This window comes from Bidens hawaiensis, unplaced genomic scaffold (assembly GCF_021521415.1).
Source record: "Bidens hawaiensis isolate Kalapana, Puna unplaced genomic scaffold, B.hawaiensis_p1.1 tig00019791_1, whole genome shotgun sequence".
In the NCBI taxonomy this organism is placed as follows: domain Eukaryota; kingdom Viridiplantae; phylum Streptophyta; class Magnoliopsida; order Asterales; family Asteraceae; genus Bidens; species Bidens hawaiensis.
The window spans coordinates 408,822-432,674 of record NW_027493002.1 but is presented as its reverse complement, the minus strand read 5'-3'; the positions used below and the strand labels follow the sequence as shown (position 1 = coordinate 432,674).

General features: G+C 38.8%; 1 protein-coding gene across 1 annotated transcript; it reads right to left on the bottom strand.

The window, feature by feature from the left end:
• Positions 1–10,766: 10,766 nt before the first annotated feature.
• Positions 10,767–23,765, bottom strand: LOC143559209 (uncharacterized). The gene is made up of 3 exons (XM_077047864.1): positions 22,661–23,765; positions 11,556–13,383; positions 10,767–11,236 (listed from the first exon to the last, which is right to left on the bottom strand). The coding sequence occupies exons 1-3, from the start codon at positions 23,633–23,635 to the stop codon at positions 10,767–10,769; spliced, it is 3,273 nt and encodes a 1,090-aa protein (XP_076903979.1). The 5' UTR covers positions 23,636–23,765.
• Between the last annotated feature and the right edge of the window lie 88 nt (positions 23,766–23,853).

Here is a 23,853-nt window from a genome sequence, read left to right as displayed (position 1 = left end):
ATATACAATTAAAAACGATACGATGAACAATCAAAGAAGAAGATATTTTCAGTTTGCGGGCCGATAACAGTAACAATACGTGGAACTATCAGTTATGAAGCAGTACGATAACAATATAATCTATGGAAATACCCATGTGAGCCAGTAACAGTAACAGTAACAATAACAATAACAGTATGTACATTAGCTGCAAACTAATGCACCAATATTTAAGTGAGATAGGAATGTGGGCACACACACCTAACCATCTCACTCCAGTAACAGTTTACCTAGGATAGATCCATACGTCTCTCAGTAATCAGTTCATGCTCTCATCGCACAATAAAATAGAGACACTGTGGATTAATCGCTCTGCCACAGATAGAGCACGTCAAAGGTGCCTCGATTGACGCCCAACGTCCCCATAGGTGGATAAATGCTCGGGTATTGAGGTCAAATAAAGAGAATAACAATTGCCAATATCAATATAATGTCTCAATAACAGTCAGTCATTGTACAATGGTCATTTAGGAACATGCGATAATGAGTGCAATAAAATCTATTCTATCGCATGTATGTTAACTTCACTTATCAATTGAACAATAACAATATGCAATAAATAAAGAACGAAACTACTTAATAACGGTGACACGATACTATGAATCAACTCAATCATTATAACACGATTAACGACTCAATAACCCATATACTATGAAAGCGAAGACACGGTATGACGCTACAAGTGCAAGACCACAAAGTCCATACACTATGAGATCGATGGAAACCAATATTTACGCTACAAGTAAAAGACCACAGAATCTGTACCTTAACCGATGAGCGAAATCACGCTAATTATGAAAGTCTTTAAGTCGCACGAGAACCTCCGACTATGGCTACGGCTACGGGTATAGCGGGGGCGAGTCTTGATTTCCAGCAAGCGGCGTCGACGGTGGCTAACTTAGCAAGTTCCAATGGCAGCGGCTTAATGCAGAAACACAGAGAGCGGAGGCGAGAGCTCGTGTAGCGGTGGCTGTGGTTTCTCCGGCGATTCGTAGGCGGCTGCGGTGGTGGGGTATACGACAGAGAGAGGATGCGATTTGGGGTTTGATGAATCGATATCATTGGAATTTTATCGTTTATATATATTAAACAAGTTATAAACACAATCAACTTCCGAAATATTTGTTGTTTTTTACTCTGTTTTCGCTGGAATGACACAATCTGATTACAACTCCACCTTTATTATTATCTTAATTTCATTCATATGCACATATTATCTTATTTATTCCTATGAGGTTGATTAGATAATATTTATTTTATATATCACTTTCGGTTACTCGATATTATTATTTGATCGGTTTTACCGGTTATCAACTCGTTTAAAATTCGACAAATTAATTGGTATTTATATATTTTTGGTTTTCGATTTTTTTGTATATTATAGTGAGTATCCACCATTATCAACATAATATTATTAGCTGCATTCATTTGCCAATAATTCAAGAATGTTACAATCATTGGTGTTAATAATCATCAATAATGCCCATACAAATTAAAAATAAAAACAAAGTATAAAAAAAAGAAGCAACTAAAATATAAGCCAAACTGATAATGCCTTAAATAATATTTGATTTAAAAGCGTAATTCAATACGATAGGGTTTAATGGTGTTGTAGCCCCCCTCTCTCATATATATATATATATATATATATAAGAGAGAGAGAGAGAGAAAATAGTTCAAATAAAAAACAATTGTTTTGTGAGAAATATAAGAAAGCTTTAGAATAAAGTACATCACCTAAATAAGACATTATACCATGTAAATAGGAAACTATACAACTTTTAGAAACTATCAATCTCAACCACTACATCCTATATCCAATGGTCTACATCTATTCTTATGTTTCTCACAAAACCATTGTTTTTTACGTTAACCCTTCCATATATATATATATATATATATATATATATATATATATATATAGGATGGCTATTTTGAGAACCATGGTGAGTTTTAAGAACTTTAAGAACTCAATTTTGACCACATATTTAATTAAATGATATGAAACATGTGGCTGAGATTAAATTTAATTAAAAAATGAAGCAGGAGAGAGAATAAGTATTTTTTATAATTACACAAGTTTAAACGTTAGTTACACATGTGTAAAAAGTCGATTCGGTGTGTAAAAAATACCGTAATTTTTTGTACATCACTTACACTTACGTATTACACATGTGTAAAAAAAATTCGAAAAAAAAAATTGTTACGTTGATTTCTTTCGAGTTTTTAAAACTCAAAGTGGTTCTCAAAAGAAATCAATCCTATATATATATATATAGGATCATGATCTGGAAAAGGATCATGTGAGAACTATTTGAATATTGAGAACCATGAGAACCATTTTGTACAAAAAAAAAACGCAAAAATGAAAAAAGTAAAAAAAAAACAAAATTCTAATTTATCATATCGGTTTCACTAAAAAGAAAGTCGCGATTTAGCTAAATTATACATATATGTATAATATGTATATATATGTACATACATGTTTCATTATACGCATATATGTACAATTTAAGGTAACTAATAATGTACATATGTGTATATTACGTAACTAGAGATTAAATGAAATTATACACATGTGTATAATACGAAGTTGTTTTTTTTAAACCAAAATAAAATATAAGAATTTTGGTTTATTTTTACTTTTTAAAAAATTTTGTTTTTGTTTTTAACCTTTTTAAATGTTTTTTAGAGGATTTTTAGTGGTCCAAAATAGTTCTCAAAGTTCTCAATTTTCAAATGTTTCTCTTAGGATCCTTATATATATATATATATATATATATATATATATATATATATATATATATATATATATATATATTGTCACACCCCGACCAAAGGCGGCGGAACATGCCGAGATGCAACGGATTGCCCAAAACACAAGACATTGTTTAAGTGACAATATTTAATTAACTCATTTATTTCATAAATCAATAAACAACACATCTTGTTCATACAAACAAATTGAATACAAGTAAACAAATAGATTGTTCGTTTTTCTAATATCCTAATAGTCTAAATAACGTTTTTCGTCAAGTTCTCAAGTCAACCAAAGTCAAACCTGTAACATTTCATAAATAAAGTTTATCAACACAAAGGTTGGTGAGCAATTCATAACTTTGTGCATATAGTATATAGTAAGGAAAAGCCACAAAACTAGTATACGAAACAATAAACAAAAGCAATAACTTGGATAAATAGATATCGCTAATAGAATTACGTTAACAACACCTACCTATAAGGGGATGCCAGATAGTCTAGGATTTTATAGTTATCGTTAATTGCATTACGTTAATGACATCTTGCTACAAGGGGATGCCAAGTAGTCTAGGATTTATAAATCAATCAACAAAAAGCGATAAACACATAGGCATAGAATCATAGAATACCAAATCGAGCAATTATTCAAGTAAAGTATACAATAACGTTTGTGGTTTAAGATTCAAGTATAAAACATTTAGTTTAATAAGTATAAAATGTCACCCCCAAAATAAAAGATAGAAAACGGGGTATGAAAGTACTCACATTCAAGTTATAAACTTGGTCGATAAAATAACGAGTAACCGGAAGGATAAGGTTTAATGGGCAAGGTTTAGGTGAAATGAAGTCTTGTATTTGAAAGGTTGTCTTAGAAGTCTTTAAATGGAATAAATGATAAGAAAAGCAACAATTTAAAGTTTAAGGTTTAAAATGTAAATATTTACGAATTTATAATAATAACCCTATAAAAATGTAAGTTTGCTCGAAACCGGGTTAAAGTATCTAACCTTAATATTTACCCAATCAATGTTGAGTAATAAGGTGGGTAAAAATGCAAGAATGCAAGTCCCTTTGGAATAAAGATACTAAAACGGGTTTTAACGAGTGTTTCGGGTTGTTGGTTCGGGTCTTGATAATTGGTCAAAACCCAAAGTTAACTTTCCAAAATAATGAATGTTAAGAGATAACGTAATAAAACTTAATAAGACTTAACAAAGTATGTAGATCTATTGTTTTAGAACTATCAACGTACGTTAAGCGAGTGTTCGATTTTGTCGGTCCAAACTTTGTTATGAGAGCAAGTTGGATCCAATATTTCCAAGTACTTAAAAAAATAATTAAAATCAGTTTGTAAACCATTTTTAAAGAAATATACAAGTCTTGATAGCTAAAAACACACTTGTGTGTCTTAAGCGAGTGAAAATCGGTTTAGTTCGGTTTCCATCTCACAAATAGTTCATTGATGGTTTCCACATGCCCAAATATCCAAGAACTTGTATAATAGTTTATAATTGAAGAAACTTAAGTTTTACAACCAAAAAGTTAACAATAAAGTCTTTAAACAAGAGTTCGGTTTTGGTTCGGTTTCCATCTCCCAATAAGTTCATAGATGGTTTCCACATGCCCAATATCAAGAAACTTGTAAAAATGATTTTAGAAACTCAAATCTAACATTAAACATGTTTAAACAACTATTTTAACAAAACTAATAAGCAAAAGTTCGGTTTACAGTTTAGAGCTATTTACGGTTAAACCGAAGCATAGACCCTCAAACTCATAACTATGGAACTTGTAAATAAACTAAAATGATCATAATTTAAGTATGGTTAGTATGTATCAACAAGTTATATAAGTATATATGTATCTAGAACACGAAGTTCTCCATGAAGCTTTGCCTTACAAGGTCCGAAACCTCACCGACCGGAGCCGGAGAAGCAACTACCAAAGGTAACAAGGAGTATAATATTATATATATATATATATATATGTTGTACCACCATAATCAAGTGTTAGTAGGTTAGATGAACAAGTTAGAATGAAAGACTATGGTTAGTTTGACTTGAGAAGTCAAACTACTAATAATATGAAGAACAACCCTTGAATCTTAAGAATTGAGAGAGAATTTGGAGTAAGGATTAAGTGAGAGCAAGGATGAATGAAGGAAAAGGTATTGATAATAGAGGATAAGGTTGAGAGGATAAGCAAGAGGTATAAAGGGTAGAAAATTCGGATTGGGTAAAGTGATATAAACCATAAACCACAACAAACAAATATATGCTACAGACATGAGGCCGCCACCCGTGACCCCCTTGCCCCTTGGTGGCCGCGCTGCGCGGCGCCGCCCTGGGGTGGGGTTGGTCCAGCTCGTCTAGTGTGGTTCGTTTTGCGTCCCGGAAGCTCGTTTTTGATGTAATTTGATCGTTTTAAAGCCGTTTTTGAATCCGTAAAAAGGATTTTTCAAATTGAACAAGTGAGAATGATTTTGTAACATAAAATCCAATATTTTATATATTTGAAATGTTCGAGATATAAATCGGGTCGGTTTACGTGACAAACGAATACAAATAGAACCTGAAATTGACGAATGTCACATACACACACACACACATATATATATATATATATATATATATATATATATATTACACACACGTTCTATATAATAAATTTATATCAATAACAAGAACAAGCGACAAAAAGTAGTCCCCCCCCAAATCGCCCCAAAATCACCTTGGGGGGGGGGGGGGTGTTTCACAGATTTGTCGCCCTTTTTCGCCCCAATTTATCACCCATTGCACATGGCCTTAGAGCATTCTTAGCTTATCCTTCAAAATTATATGAGGAAATTTTGCTAATTATAGGATGAGGTTTTGAGTGGTTGTAACTTGTGAGTGTAAATTATAGGATGAAGATAAAAAAAGGTAATGACTTTTTGTAAATTTGGGGAAACAAAGTGTGTCCATATTTATTTTTTAAAGTTTGTTGAATTGGTTGTGAGTAAAGGAGAGAGAAAATTGTAGTGATAAAAGTATAAAAAATATTATTTAATTGAATATGATTAAAAAATGCAGTGCATTTTAGTGTAAATATACAGATGAGGATGGGGGATAGGTTCTCATCTTATACCCCAAATTTATGTGAGAAAAGTTTGCAGTTTGCAAATTATAGAATGAGGTTTTGAGTGGTTGTGATTGTAAATTATATGGTGAAAAGATAAACTGTAGTAATTTTTTTGTAAATTGAGGGAAACAAATTTTGTCATTATTTATTTTTTAATATTTGTTGAGTTGATTGTAAGCAAATAAGAGAGAAATCTGTAATGATAAAGTTATAAAGAAATATCAGTTTATTGAAAATAAGAGAGAAATGTAATATTTTTTTAGTTTAATTATAGATATGAGAATGAATGATAGATTGAGAATGTTTTTATAGAGACGTTGAAAATGAAAATAAAAATAATAATTAAATGATCATTAAATATTAATCGATCATTTAGGTAATTTAGCTAATCAAAATGCACTTGTGTGATTTTCACTTTTATGAAAATATCTATATATATTTTAAAGCAACAGGCTTTAACTCAACTTTCCCTATTTCTATTGGTTGTTTCCTAAACTTTCCATATATATCTACCATCTTTCTAATTTTCATTTGAATAAATTAAATTAAAGTAAGATACAATCAATTCTCTTTAATGATTCTCTTTAACTTTAATTTAACATTTTATTTAATAATGATCAACCAATTTATTTATTAATTAATTATGATTTTTATTGTTTATGTTATTTTTATTATTATGTATCTAACTAATATAACTTAATTAACCTAGAAACTCAAAACAATTTTCCTCTTTCACGCCTCCATTTTCATTGATGGTTCTATCCTGTTCCACCTATCACTTTCTTCAATTCATTTATCTGTCAAATTCACGGTCCACCATCCATGAAGGTGCTCACCATCAACATTACCTCAAGTCAGTTTAATCATCAGACTTCCTTCCAAGTTTAACTTATTTGAGATAATTAATTGATATTTCATCCATTGGATTCAATATAAAACAACCTAATATACAGAGATTACGGATTTAACTATACTATAATTGTGTGTAATTTGATATTTATGAAATATCAATTTCTGTAATCAATTTCTGTAAATTAGGGATAAATTTTCCATTTGATTAAGGAATTATTTAATTACGAAATTTCTATATTTTAATAAATTATGATATATCATTTGATCATTTTATTAAGGTTTTGATTAAGCATTCTTAAGGGTTACTATAAATACGGATTTTGACCGATTGACTAATTCAAAATTAGTCAATCAAAGATTTTAATATATGAGGCTGATTCTAATTTGAAATATATGTTAATTTATAATTATTATTACTACTTACGATATGTTATATCAATGACTCAATTTTTAAATTGTTGTTTATTATAATAAAATTGTGTTATTGTTAATACATAAAAAAAACAGAAATTACTTAGTTATTTTTACATAGCTTATATCAGTTACTTAATTATTCAAATGCTTATTAATTATATTATGTTGACTATTTTTATAAATTTCAACCATATGATTCACAATTTAAATATATCATAATTGATTATAATTTTAGATAATAGATATACGGTAATTGATAATCATTCAAGATATACGATAATTATTTAATTGATTGAATTGATGATTAATTATATTCATGTAAATAAAAAAAGTAGTAACTTATTTTTCCATATTAAAAAGTTAATTCCGTATGTTTAAATATAGTCTAGAATTAAAGATTTGAATTGAATTATTTTGTATTTAACAACATTACATTTTAGTAATTCAAATTTTGAAAATCCCTTAGTCCTCATTCCCTAATTTTCGTCCATGATTTAATGTAATTGAAGTTCCCTAATTTTATGTTTTTAATTAATTCCATATATACATTCTTTCTTTATTCATTCCTCTCAAAATTCAATCCTTTATTATGAACTATATATAAATACTTCAATTTCACACAAAAATTCTTACACTATCACACCAAATTGAGCTAAAACGATTTTCTTGATTTCTAAGGTTTATATTTTTGTTGTTTATATCATTCATTTTTTTTTCCTTTTTTGGTTAAAAGTGTTATTTTTCAGAAATTAATGTTGTTTTTCCACCACTAGGAAGATGGAGCCAACAAACATCACTATGTTGAAACAATTGGATGTCCTTAACAGTGACTGTATCCTCAAGGTGCGTATTCTCAAACTTTGACGTCTGAAGGATAATTCAAAGCCCGGAGAAGATTGGTCCATCGAAATGACTGTTCAAGATGAAATGGTAGTTAGCCCAAACAATAATCAATACATGTATATAAATTCCTTAAAAAATTAGCCAAGAGATATTTATGTGTATAATTAGCCCAAACAATAATATAAGTCCGTGTATAATTTTTAGGGATTTATACCATCGAAATGACTGCATATTGCCCGGAGAAGTTGATTTTTTTTAATACAAGTATTCAAATTTCGTCAACATTTCAACCAAAAAAATCAAAATTTGGTCACCATTTAATTAAATGTATACAAGTATGTTTTGTGATATTAAATTATTGTTATGAATTTAATGATTTATATCGTTACTAAATCTAAATCTAACTCGAATTGCATTTTGGCATGCCTTGGAATATTGTAAGGTTAATTTATCCAACGATGTATATTGAAATGGGTTATTAGCATCATGAGTTGAAGCCATAACAAGTTCAAGTCAATATTAGAGTATATACAAGTTATGGCTCCATGAAACGTTAAACAAGTCATATAAGCCAATTGATGTTTCCAAGTGTTTAGCTATTAGCTATTAAAAAAATCAATTTGTTCCTTTTTATATTAATCATTGAAAACAATGAAATGCTACAAATTAAAGTATAAACTTTGTATAAAAGGAAGTATTTAGGGAGTTGTAAATATTAAATTTATGATACTTTTGTTAAATAAATAGTTAGATTGTATAGATTTTTGTTCGTGTTTATTTTAAATTATACTTCAATAAGTTCTTCCTATATCTTGTCAAAGTGAAAGGTACTGAAATTATCAACAAAAAAAAAACACGAGGCTCATAGTTGGATGTCAATCCTTACATGTTGAAGAGATAAAATAATTTGCGAATTAATTATTGGAGATAGGTGAAGGGAATGTTTGGGGTGGGGGTCCAAATGACGACAAATGAATGTACAAATTCCCGATGATCTTCTAATTAACAATTCATTATATTCATTATTATGATTTAATAGACTTTGTGTATCCTTCGATTTTTGACAAGTTCAATGAACTTACTTTAAAGAACGGGCGATATTGTTGGTTAAAACTATTTGTTTTTATAATTAGACGAATAATATAATATTCAAATATATAATCAAATTTCTTTACGTGACAAATATCCTATTTTCCACCCGTGTACTACACGGGTTAGTAACCTAGTTCTCGAATAAAGATAGTCATACACATACATAACCCATAACAAAATCGTTTTAGTACTCTTTTTAACATGATCCTATATCCAACTTTAATATCCGTTTCAAGTTTTCGACGTAAAGTTTAGGAAAAAAAATCATCTCTACTTTAGTTTTAGCTCAGCCTTTGAGTCTATAAAAGTTAACCTTGTTGAAGCAACATAAACTTCGTCATTCTGGCAGGTAAGATTTTGAAGCAGGAACAAGCGAGACTGCAAGAGTCCTCAAAGAGGACGAGTCAAACCTTAGTGGGCCCACGCTTAAATACCGGATCCTAATATACGACAATGTGATAAATTCATTGTCCATCGTCGGCAAATTTATTTCGTACAATCATGTATAGAAAATTTCTTTTTATAGATGTAGAAGATTATGAACCTTTCAATATTATTAAAAAGCTAAATTGGGGTATGATATGACTCAATTATAAGAGACAATTTCTCCTCGGGTCAGGCTAAACGTACCCCCCTCCCTTGCTATCCATACACCTCCCCTTGAACTTTCATTTCCCCTTAACATTTGTAATTGACATATTAGTCCCTCTTAGTTTATTTTATAATTCTCTTAAAATATCAAATAAAAAACTATTAACTTTTTATTTTTGTTTTGCAGTTTTTACATATTTTTGTTATTGATTTTATTTTTTAAGATCTTATCAAAAGTTTGTTTATATTTTTTACATGTATTAAAAAGTACTGTATGTCTTTTCTAGCTAGTTTTTTTTTTTATTTTTTTTTTTTTATAAAATGCATTCAAAACAATTTGATTTTATTTGTTAGGTTTGGATACATGAGATTAATATTACCTGAGAAAATAGTCAATTTTTTTTATCAAGTTGTATGTTATTTAACCTTTTTACTTATAAAATATAATATTATTTTTTTATAAAAAATGTAATATATCTCTTAATTTATAAAAAACGCTCTCCAAAAAGATTAAAACAAGTATAGAAAAAAATATTTTTTTTTAAAACAAGAAAAACAACGTTTTTCATATAAGAAAAAAATATTTTTCTAAGTAAGAAAAAATATGTTTTTATTAAGGTTCTTAAATATACATAAAAGGGTAAATAGAAAAAAAAATTGTTAAATAAAAATAGAAAAAAAATGCTTTTAGAAAAATAATAACGATAATAAAAGATAACAAAATGACAAAGAAACAACAAAAAGGTCTAAATTGTATTAATGTAAAACTTGAAGGAGGGGATATATTTAGTGAAAATGGTTGAGAGAAGGGTACGTTTAGCAGCATCCAATTCTCCTCTCAAGTTTGCATCAATCCACAATAATATCCACTCCAATGATTAAATTTAAATAGAAGGCCATCTTTCCCTTTCACCTCGAGTTTTGTAGATTTAGTTTCTAAAATGTTACAAAATAATAAAATATAAATATTAATAAAAAAAACACCTTCCTTTTAACATTTTTACAATGCTGATATATCAACAAACCCTACAAATTTATTGTCATCAGAATCAGGATTAGGATGAGTAACCAAGGGAGCAATATGATGAACCTTGAATGCCCAGCCGATCTATGGTTACTGATGATTGCAAATACAAACTACAAACGTTCGAATATTTTGGCGGATCACTGGCCTGTTTATGAAATTCATTTGTTGTTGTGGTTTCGTGTCTAATCTCTCTTAATAATGCTGCCACTTCTTTCATGGTAGGCCGGTCTTCGGGTCGATTACTAGTACACAAGAGGGCTATTCCTAGGGCTTGTAACATTTCTTGTATTTGACAGTCGGGATTGCCATGTAACTTTCGGTCTATTATTTGTATCGGGTCTTTCTTATTCTTGAGGTGATCTCGAACCCATTGGATAACATGTTGCTCTTCGGGAAACGACTCGTCAACTGGTTTTTTTCTTGTTATTATCTCTAACAAAACCACCCCGTAACTATAAATGTCACTTTTTTCTGTAATTATCCGCATGCTAGAATATTCTGCAAAACAAATAATTATTAACTCGTTTAAAAAGCATGTTGATCCGTAAACCCATTTAAAATTAAAACAAAATTATTAATTGTACTCAACAACCTGTTATTATAAACAAAATTATTAAAACAAAGGTTATTATAAAGTTATAGGCCGTTAAACATTTTTATGATTGCCCTTAACCTTAAAAAGTAAATATATGTTAATAAGTTGTACTTAACAACCTGTTTAACTCGTTTAAATAAATGGATTACACAAGTTGTTTTCAAATTACACAATTCTAAATATGCTCGTTTTAGGTTGATGTTTAATCTAAAGACATTTTACCTGGAGCCATGTAACCATATGTACCCGCAAATTGAGGTTTCACCAAAAATGAGGTATCGTCATCATTCACCAATCTTGCAAGCCCAAAATCCGCCAAACAAGCATCATACCGATCACCCAATAATATGTTCTCCGCCTTCACATCATGGTGGATGATGGGCGGCACACAGTCGTGGTGTAAATACGCTAACCCTTCCGCCACCCCCAAACCGATCTTAAACCTTGTTTCCCACTCCACCACCTCTACACTACCTTCATGCAACAATGCACCTAGTGTACCATTAGGTAAAAAATCATAAAACAATAACTTGTTCTTCCAGTTTGCCGCCCAACCCAACAACCGAACAATATTCCGGTGGCGGACACGCGCAAGTGTGGCTATTTCCGACGAGAAAGCAGCCGCACAATAATTCTCCGATGATTGGAATCTTTTCACGGCGATTGGAATATTCGTATTCATATTCACATTCACCCGGTACACAACACCAGACCGGCCCCGGCCCACCACATTGTCAGGTGTCAGGAATCTAGCCACGTCAGCAATTGACAATTCAAGCTTCTGGTATAAAGTGATCTCCCATGGTGGGCCCAGTTCCACGTCAGCATCATTTAAACCACCACGTTCTTGACTACGTGTTTTTCCGGCGAGTATAATGTACAACGCGGATAGAATAAGAATACATGCAACGGTTATCAGCACCCCCATTGCCACCCTGGCACTCTTCCCGCCTTTTTTGGCGGCACACGTGTCACCCGCCAAACATAACTTAGGGTTGTTAGATAACACGCTTGGTGGTAAGTTGGAGAAGAAAGGCGTGTCCGGCACGTGACCTGTGAAATCGTTGTGCGAGATATTAAGGCATACGAGATTTTCAAGGTCGACGAGATTTTGAAGATCTCCGGTAAGTTGATTGTAAGAGATATCCAGAACCGCGAGTTTATCTAATGCTGTAAACTCCGGCGGTATACCGCCGGAGAGTTTGTTACAGCTGAGGTTCAGAGCAATCTCCAATGCCGGAAGCTTGCCTAAACTCGCCGGAATTTCGCCGGAGAATCCGTTACTGCTCAGATCAAGTAACTGCAGGCTGACGCACGAACCGATTTCAACCGGAATTTGACCGGTGAATCGGTTATTACGTAATACAAGCTTATTCAATGAAATCAGTGATCCGATATTATTACTCAATGAGCCTCCGATTAGATTATCGGAAACGTCAACAAGCTGGAGAGATACAATACCTTTTAAACTCTCCGGTAGGATTCCGGTGATCGAATTAGAATGCAAATCTAAAAACGTCAAATTCCGGCAGCCAGATATCTCCGGCGGAATGTCTCCGGTCAGCCTGTTGGATCCGAGATCAAGGAAGTTTAAATTCGTCAACCTACCAATTTGAACCGGAATGGATCCGATAAGCTTATTATTATTGGCGCGAAACCGGATCAATGAGGAGCAGTTACCGATCTCATCAGGTATTTGAGCTAACAAGTTGTTACCTAATAATAATAACTTATTCAGGCTTTGTAAATTAAACAGACTTTTTGGAATCGGTCCGGTTAATATATTCTGTGACAAATCAATAGCTTCAAGTTTTCGACAATTCGTAATGGAATTAGGTATTACACCTTCAATACGATTCTGCCATAAGAATAATAAAGTTAGGTTTTCTAACATCCCGATTTCAGAAGGAATAGTACCGGTAATCCGATTATTATCAAGCTCTATATGTGTGAGACTTCTGCAGTTCACAATTTGACTCGGTATCGAACCGGATATCCGGTTCATGCTCAGTTGAATCTCCTGTAACGAGCTGAGATTCTGAAACGTTACCTGAAGAGGTAGGTCCCAGCAGAGCCCAGTTGGACCCGCAAGACTCACCTTAAACAGGGACGTCTGCGCAGAGACCAACTGGATCCGCAGGACCAACCATGCTCAGAGACGTTAGGGAAGGACTCCGCCTGTCCCCGGTGGAAATGCCTCCCAATGGTGAAGGACTCCGCCTGTCCCCGCAGCCTCGGATACAAGCCATTAGGGAAGGCCACCCGCGCAGCATGGCTACACGCACAAGGCACTTAGCTCTCGATCAGTGTCACCTGAAGGAATGAGCCAAGCCGGGAGCAATCCCGCACAGAGGCGGGAGGGGGAATACTCCCGCCCAAATAAGCCAGTCCGTATACTGAAGGATCTTTTACTGTACCTGACGAGGTATGGGCGAAAGATCTGATCAGAGATACGACAGCTCACTGATACAGTATGGCGAGCAGCATGCTCCTGTACTGTATCACTATTAGCCGCTGCCTACTCACCAACTACTGCCATACCACGTGCGTAGCCGTCAGTTGGTGGAACAGGAATAGTATACAGTTGGCCTGGTCACTATCAGCCGCTACCTACCCACCAACTACCAGCAGGGCACGTGCGTAGGCTACTGTTGGTAGAACAGGAACACTGTTGCAGCCGGCCATACCTCTTTGGAAACCTACCTTCGGCTATAAATACCACAAATGGTATGACCATCTCATCTTATCATATCTTATCATAATATACCTGATATCTGCTCTAGCAATCTCTTAATATACTTTTATATTTAAAGAGCAATCTAGTCTGATTCTCACGCCGGAGGGTGGTCACAAGGAGGAACCCCCCCTTCTCAGTGACGAGCTCACGGTGTCTGTTTTGCAGGTTATCAGAAGAACCATCTTCCAAGGGTCTAACCCCTCGTGGGAAACATCTATCTAACCCCCAGGTTACCAGTAACCTGCCCGGGGTCCGGTTAGTGTTTCTTCATTGGCGCCATCCGTGCATAAAGCTAGAACTTTATTTTTCTCCAGTTTTTTTTTCAAACTTCTACAAAGATGGTTAGAGAAATACCGGTAACCACAACCCCAGCTACTAGGGGGAATACCGGCAACACAGTTTTTACGAACACTACCCCGGCTACCGAAGCCGGGGCAAGTGAAGTAAATTTTACGAACACTACCCCACTTACCAAAGCTGGGGCAAGTGCAGTAAATGATGGACTACTGGGATCCACCGATACCCAGTTTGAGAAACGAAGACTCCCCCGCCAGACTCTCGATGAAGTTAAGGCATGGGCGGAGGCACGACAAAAGGAATTCCAGGCTGAGTTGGACGAACGCTTGCGTTCCGTGCAACAGGCCGACGAATTCGAATACTGGGAGGATGACTCGGAGGAATCCGACTCCGACGCGAACCCTCGTCACAAGGCAAAAGGGAAGCGTAAAGAAACGGAAACCCAACCGAAAAGGCATTTTGGAAAAACCTTCAAACCAAAAAGCATAGATGGAAGTCCACGAGACTTCTCTAAAACGTTCAGACCAAACGTTACAAATGCAGGAACGTCCAAATTTGCAAGGGACATTGCTGAAGCAATTGCCCCGAGGAGTGCTAAACAAATGCCTAACATAGGCACATATGACGGTCTATCTGATCCAGACGATCATTTGAACAGGTTCATAGCGGGGGCAACCGTTAGCAATTGGACGGAACCCACGTGGTGTTACATGTTCCAAATGACGCTGGTGGGGGCTGCTAGGGCTTGGTTTGATCGTTTACCGGTTAACCACATTTACGACTGGGCAGACTTCCAGCAGAAGTTTAGCCAACACTTCAGCCAGCAGCGAAAGTATACCGAGGAGCAATGGACAATCCTCAAATGCACACGGGAAGAAGATGAATCTCTGCCAAACTTCATCACTCGCTTCAACTCAAAGAAGTTAAGTTTGGGCAATATCAGTGAGGATCTGGTTCGCGCAGCCTTCATCCAGGGCGCGCAGGACCCAGAGCTTATCCGAACCCTAACGGGTAAAGATGGAATGCCATCCACATGGGATGGCATCATGACAGCAGCCAAACGCTATGCGGAAACGGAGAAGCAACTGGGTAGAGACCTTCCGCAGAACACAAACCTTTACACCCAGAGGACGAGAGAGGACAACGTCCTCACCGCCCGATTGAACAAAAAACGGAAGCAAGGCATTTGGCAGTCAAGGGTAAACTTTGACACCTCATCCGGCTTACAGCACCGATTGGGTGAAAGGGATAATGTAAAGCCGCACCGGAACTCCAGATGGACGCCACTTACCAAAAGCGTCACTGACATATTTGCTACTGAGGAGCTACCATGGCCAAAGCCTCCAGTAATCCGGCATCGTCACGATGCCGATCGGAGCAAGTACTGTGACTATCACAGAACAAAAGGCCACAACACTGAAGAATGCATAGACGTAAAAGACATGGTCGAAACATTCGTCAGAGATGGGACGCTCGCGCACCTCGTGGCGAAATAAAAGCTGGGCAGGCGAGTGCGTATAGAACCCCAGCTGGGGAAAACACGAACCAATTCCAGCTTCAAAATCGAGACTACATGCTGCGTAAAGAACGAGATCCCGAACCAGGTGCGTATCGGCTCGATGGCACTCCCATCCCAACATGGAAGGGAGTTCAATTACACAGTTTGCATGTAATCAATTCCAATTTGTAAAGAGAAGGCCAAGAGCCACTTCTAATGGAAATGATTCTCTTTAAGAATATCGAAGCTGATGATTTTACATTTATACTTTTCTGGACACTAATATGCCGGTTTTCACCGCATAATTACGTGAAGTCATTGCATGGGAAGGCGGTCCTACCCGCACGAACCCAATAACATGACAAACCTTCACGCAGGTCAGTTGAAAGAGTTCATCCCATTAAATGAAAGTGCTGGTCTATCCGCATGAATCATGAAAGGAAAATGAACACTAACCTATCGACAACCGCGCGTCGAACGGTTCAAAACAAAATTCTTAAAAAGGATAAAGAAAACCTACACGCAGGTCAGGTAAGGGTAAAGTTTTGCCATCCTACTAAGTGCAAGTGACGGTTCTACCCGCACAATCACGAAAGAGGAAGCAAAACTTCACACCTATTATCAACCACGTTCAAAGGTTAACTTATCCTCAAAAGGTAAGAAAAACCTACACGCAGGTCAGGTAAGGGTAAAGTTTTGCCATCCTACTAAGTGCAAGTGACGGTTCTACCCGCACAATCACGAAAGAGGAAGCAAAACTTCACACCTATTATCAACCACGTTCAAAGGTTAACTTATCCTCAAAAGGTAAGAAAAACCTACACGCAGGTCAGGTAAGGGTAAAGTTTTGCCATCCTACTAAGTGCAAGTGACGGTTCTACCCGCACAATCACGAAAGAGGAAGCAAAACTTCACACCTATTATCAACCACGTTCAAAGGTTAACTTATCCTCAAAAGGTAAGAAAAACCTACACGCAGGTCAGGTAAGGGTAAAGTTTTGCCATCCTACTGTGCAAGTGACGGTTCTACCCGCACCATCACGAAAGAGGAAACAAAACTTCACACCTATTATCAACCACGTTCAAAGGTTAACTTATCCTCAAAAAGTAAGAAAAACCTACACGCAGGTTAGATAAAAGTTAAAGTTTAGCCATCTCACCAAGTGCAAGTGACGGTTCTACCCGCACAATCACGAAGGAAGAAGCGAAACTTTAACCCACTATCAACCACGTTCAAAGGTTCTTATTCTAAACACTTGGGAAATTGCTAATTTAAACTAAGTATGCAAGTCATAAGTTTATAAAGCAAGGAACCCAAAGAAGGAAATAACAATCTTATACGCAAAAAGATTAATATTTCAATGATATATTACAACAGTGGCCGGGTAACTACCCGCCTAAAAGAAATCTATACAAAGCTAAGTCTATCCTAGCGGTGGGAAGAGATCTTCAGGATCAGGCTTCAGGGCCACCTCCGCTTGGACCAGCACCGTCTGAGCGTGACTGCCCAAGGAAAGCCTTAAGGATGTTTAGCCCATCATCAGCAGCAGCAGCTTCGTTCACCTTCTCCACCACCGGATGCGGGAAGGCAGCGTACTGGTTCACAGCTTGGTCATAAGCAGCTTCAGTATTAACATTGAATAAAGGGAAGTTGGAGGGCGGAAAGCCTCTCTCAGCAAACCCTAGACCAAGCAGGAAGCCAGTCTTCTGCCCATCCTCATGAGAAGCGTTGAGGGCTGCGCTCATTGCATCGTCGTAAGAGGTCTCTGAAAGGACCCGACGCACAACCTACAAAAGAAAATTACAAGTTAGAGCATTTTCTAATTACGAGCGGAAAGCGTAAAGAAAAAGATAAAGATACCTCAGGCAACGCTTCTCGAAGCAGCCATTGGAGGGTAGCTTGACTTTCTTTGTAAGCACGTTCGGCTACGCTTTTATCAAGGTTGGCAAGTTGAACTTCCTTGGCGGCAGCTTCTTCGACGCTTTTGAGTTTCCTTTCAGTACGGTCAAGCACCCCCCTCTGGTCAAGGATCTCCTGCAGCTTCTTGGCATCTTCCATTGCCAAGGCGTCATGAGCATGCTGAAGAGCCTTTAATTTGCATTTAAGCTGCTCATTCTCTTCGCGAAGTGGCTCAGCAACAGCTTCAGCCTTGGCAGCCCTCTCAGTTGAGTTTCGCGCAGTCTCCTTGGCCAGCCGAAGCTGTTCATTCACAGCTTGGGCAGCCTTGGAGCGGGCCTCGAGTCGCGCCTGGACTTCAACCTCGAGAGCCTTGAATGCCTTCTCCTTCTCGGCTGCGGCAGCGGCCAACTGCCGGTTCTCCTCCCGAAGAGCCCGCGCTTCAGATATATCTTTGGCGCGAGCTGCTTTTAACTTGTCATTTTCACGACAAAGCAGCTCGACGCGGGGCTGCGTTCGGGCCTGGAGAACCCGAAGCTCATTGGTTAGCCTACCCTCTTGGTAGCTAGCCATGGCTTCCCCCAACGCACCATGAGGAGCAGCGTGGCGAGCCCAGTCCACGCACTCCACAGGGGTACGAAGGGTTGTTCCTCGGCGTATGTTCCATCTTGGAACATACACTTCATTGGAATCCGACACTGCAAAAGAAACAAAAGCAGTTAGGAAAAGATGATAAAAATATATAAGGGAAAAAAAAGACCCTACGTACCTGTAGGGTCAATAACATGCCGATAGCCGCCAAACCCATCACCTGAACCTAAAGGAAATCCATCCAACAGGTCAGGCAGACGGGAAGGTGGCATAGATCGGCGGGAATCCTGGCGCGTACCTGATGGTCCGGCCGTCTTTGCCGGTGGCACAGGTATAGTGGCAGCCGCTGCGGTAGCCATTGTTGGCGCCACCTCCTCAGCAACAGTAACCGCCGGCTCCGTGAAAGATGCTGTAAAAATTGCACTCACGACCGGCGGAGACATCTTCTCAGCTGGAACAGCCTCAGGAAGGCTGGAACCAGCGGAAGCAGGCGTAGACGCCTGGGTCGACGCCTCGGGAAGGCTGACCGAGCCTACCGTCATTGGCGGGGGAATACTTGCTCCAACTCCACCCTGGAATGCGTCAACATCCACACCTGCACAAGCAAAAGTGTTAGAAAAATTTATTTGAAACAACAAATCTAGACAAGAATTATGGGGGTACTCACGGGGTTTCTTGAGCTTGAACGCACGGACGAGCGGGGGCGAACCCGATGGTGCCGGCCTCTTGGCACCGGCAACCGTCGTCGTCGCTGCCTCCCCGGAGGTAACAGCTACAGCCTCCGGAACGGTGGTCTCCTCACCACCGGGCTTCCCCGCCACCTCTGCATTATCTGACTCCGAGTCAGATAGGACTACCGGGTCGGCCGTAGAGGCCACCTTCTCCTTGCCCTTCGCGACGGCAGCCTTTCTCTTCCGCACCAGTGGAGGACCTTCTGCGGATTCCTCAGAAGAAGAAATGTCATGAACTCCAGCAGCAGGCACAGCTTTGAGAGGTTCAGGGTAGAAGATAGGCTTACCTGGCCGACGGTGGCTCAGGATCTCTTGGCCTGGCGGGTAAACCTCCACGAACCGACCCGCAGTCTGCTCGAGGATGGGCAACTCGTTCTCGTCCAGAGCACGAGTACCCATCCGCGCAGGACCATCTTCCTCCCGCGGATTCAGGAGCGACTGAAGATCGTTACCCTCTGAAATCAACAAGAAAGTTAGAAAAAATCGTAGTCAGCAAAAAAGAAACAAGACATACCATAAGGGGTAGAGTTCGAACCATATTCAAGGACGATCGGAACCTTATCCGCATTCGCCGCCTTCCACACCCGGCTCATCCCCAGCATCACCATCGCCGACTCCGGAAAACGGAAAACCGGGGACTGGACCCGGGATATCTTCGAAAACCATTCCGCCTCCTCGTAGTTAAGGGCGGGAAGGTTCGGAAGCGCCTGGCCATTCTTAAACTTCATGGCGATGGGGACGGCGCGAGCGGATATGAAGAAGAACTCTCTTCTCCATGAGCGAAGACTCCGCTCGGTGGTACAAATCTTTAAACCCTTTATACGGGTTGTAAGAGTGTACCACCCCTGGATGCACCTCCAAGTGTAGAAGGTCATCAGACGGTCAACAAAGGGCTCAAGGCCCAGTATCCGGCACACCCACTCAAAGTGCCGGACCTTGGCAATGGCCATGGGGTGCACCTCTGTCAGGTGCACACCGTGCCTCTCCAGGACACGGTACACAAACTTTGTCAACGGAAACCTAAGGTTTCCGTAGACAAAGAATGCAGCATAAACCCCGATCTTGCCACTAGGGGCATCGTACACAGTATGGTGGGGTTCAGGAAACTCAGGCTCGAGAGACTCGAGCATGAACTTCCTGACGATATACTGGTACAGATCGACAGGAAGAGAACACTGGCATTCGCCAGCAGTCTTCTGATCATCAGTATCATGAGAAGACATGGTGGAAAAAAGAAAAAGATTTCAGAGTAAGGCTTTACTGAACAGAAAAATTTGCCGGAAATTACTTGAGAAGAAGAAGAAAGGTGAAAGTGTGAATTACAGATAACTCTCTTCCCCTTTATATAGTAATCGCAATTAATGCGGTGAATTTAATGCGGAGGAGAGAGAAATCAAAGGTGCAATGAAACTATGACACGTGGCAAAAAGCAGGCTGGCAACAGCTGTTGAAAGGACGTGTGCCAGTAATTTCGCGGCCACGCGCCAGAAAAATCACGCCCACGCGCCTGAAAAAGCGACTGGAATGACCATGTTCTGTCACGTCACCATAACTTCCTGCACGTCCTGACACAGTCAGAAGAAACTGTCGCGCGACGTTTCAGAGGTTTGGACTGTTCTTATCTTTTCACCAACTCTTCGAATTTCAAAATTCAAAATTCAAAATGATTAAAAAGTAAGCGGGAAAATACCCCTTACCTTGGCAAACAAGTAACCGTAAGACGGATGCGGGTACAGTGTAAGGCAAAACCTTTCACATACCGAGCACCCGCAGGGAATTGAAGCCAAGTACCTTGGCAAACAAGTAACCATAAGCCGGGTGCGGGTACAGTGTTAAGGCGAAACCCTTCACATACCTAGCGCCCGCAGGGAATTAAAGCCAAAAAAAAAAAAAAAAAAAAAAAAAAAAAAAAAAAAAAAAAAAAAAAAAAAAATCTTGGCGAACAAGTAACCGTAAGACGGCTGCGGGTACAGTGTTAAGGCAAAACCCTTCACATACCTAGCACCCGCAGGGAATTGAAGCCAAGTATTCCTCGGCAACCAAGTAACTATAAGACGGGTGCGGATACAGTGTAAAAGCAAAACCCTTCACATACCTAGCACCCGCAGGGAATTGACGCCAGGAATACCTTGGAAGTAAAGTAACCGTAAGACGAGCGCAGGTACAGTGTCAAGGCAAAACCCTTCACATACCTAGCGCTCCGCTGGGAATTGAAACCAAGAAGGATCTTCTGGGCAATGCTTGCGGAAACGGAAATAACATCCCCGCATAGCGGGAACGACGAGAACTACGTTGATTGGAAGTTCCAAGATGGAATTGATGGTTTTAACATAATTGATCACTATGTTCAAAACTACCAAAACCTCATGGAAAATACATACAACTGGGACTCAATGCTCCTGACTTGCGAGGAGGTTACAGACCTACCCGCATCATACCCAAAGACCAAGCAGGAAACTCGGGCATTTCTGCAAGTGACAAGGACTTCCGCGGAAAGAATCCCCATGGAAAACCTTACAAAACCCTTTTCAAAACCCTTTGCTCAAGTCCAAAAGTTCACCTCACTTTATTAAACACTCATGAGAAGAACATTGGACTGGGGGGACTTGAAGAGGTAGGTCCCAGCAGAGCCCAGTTGGACCCGCAAGACTCACCTTAAACAGGGACGTCTGCGCAGAGACCAACTGGATCCGCAGGACCAACCATGCTCAGAGACGTGACGTCCTTACGCGCAGTACGCAAGCTGGTCCCGCAGGAAATGCCTCCCAATGGTGAAGGACTCCGCCTGTCCCCGCAGCCTCGGATACAAGCCATTAGGGAAGGCCACCCGCGCAGCATGGCTACACGCACAAGGCACTTAGCTCTCGATCAGTGTCACCTGAAGGAATGAGCCAAGCCGGGAGCAATCCCGCACAGAGGCGGGAGGGGGAATACTCCCGCCCAAATAAGCCAGTCCGTATACTGAAGGATCTTTTACTGTACCTGACGAGGTATGGGCGAAAGATCTGATCAGAGATACGACAGCTCACTGATACAGTATGGCGAGCAGCATGCTCCTGTACTGTATCACTATTAGCCGCTGCCTACTCACCAACTACTGCCATACCACGTGCGTAGCCGTCAGTTGGTGGAACAGGAATAGTATACAGTTGGCCTGGTCACTATCAGCCGCTACCTACCCACCAACTACCAGCAGGGCACGTGCGTAGGCTACTGTTGGTAGAACAGGAACACTGTTGCAGCCGGCCATACCTCTTTGGAAACCTACCTTCGGCTATAAATACCACAAATGGTATGACCATCTCATCTTATCATATCTTATCATAATATACCTGATATCTGCTCTAGCAATCTCTTAATATACTTTTATATTTAAAGAGCAATCTAGTCTGATTCTCACGCCGGAGGGTGGTCACAAGGAGGAACCCCCCCTTCTCAGTGACGAGCTCACGGTGTCTGTTTTGCAGGTTATCAGAAGAACCATCTTCCAAGGGTCTAACCCCTCGTGGGAAACATCTATCTAACCCCCAGGTTACCAGTAACCTGCCCGGGGTCCGGTTAGTGTTTCTTCATTACCGGAATGACTCCAGTTAACGAGTTCATTGACATGTCGATTACAACCAGCCGCATGCAGTTTCCGATCTCTGGTGGAATAATTCCGATTAAATTGTTCTGCCATAGTAATAGATTCTCTAGGTTTTTTAAATTACCCAATGTGATCGGTACCGAACCGGTTATTGAGTTTTCGTATAAGTAAACGCTTCGGAGGTCGGTACAGTTGCCGATTTGGTCCGGTATTTGGCCGGAGAGTAAGGTGGTGTAAATAGCTAGGGTTTGAAGGTTTTTGAGATAACCAATTGTTGTAGGAAGAATGCCTGAAATGCTGGTTTCTGCAAAGCCTAACACTAATAAGTTAGTGCAGTTGCCAATCTGTTTTGGTAATGGGCCTTCAATGTTCTTGTTTCCGCCTGCTCGTATCACTTGAAGGTTTTTTAATCCTCCTATGGTACTCGGAATGGTTCCGCTTAACTGATTATCGTAACACGTCAACACGACCAGGCTCGAAAGGTTTCCGATGTTATCGGGAACCGAACCTCGGAGCCTGTTCGTGTCGACGTAAAGCTCAACGAGCTTTGCGAGTTGAGAAATCTCTTTTGGGATTTGACCGGTTAGGCTGTTGTTACTTAAATCCAAGTGATTAAGGTTGTGCAACGACCCGATTGTTTTTGGGATTGAGCCGGTAAGATTCGTGCTGGATAGGACGAGTTTTTTTAGAGTTGATAGTGAGGTGAAATCAGAGGGGATTGTTCCATGTAAGTCAATGTGAATTAAGCTTAATTCAATGACATTGTTGTTTACATTACAAGTGACACCAAACCAGCCACAAGGGGTTTCATTGGTTGAATCCCAGTTGGTTAAAACATCTAAGTTTGGTCCTTTTAAGGTTTTTTGCCATGAAATTAGAGATTCGCCTTGTGGGTTGAGGGAGAAACAAGATGGGATTAAAACAAAGAATATAGAAAGTGAAATTAGTGGTTGAAATAGAGGCATTACAAATATGATAAATCAGTTGCAAACTCTGATAAGAAGCAGGGGAATGAAGGGGGTGAGTCTAGGGAGGAACAATGTCATTTGTCACATAGAGTTTGTTGGTTTTATAAAATGAAAATAATAATAATAATAATAATAACAGTAAAGTATTAGTAATGTGACACATTAAAAAGACTAGGTACAACATATAATTGCTAATCTTATCCTACTCTTACAAA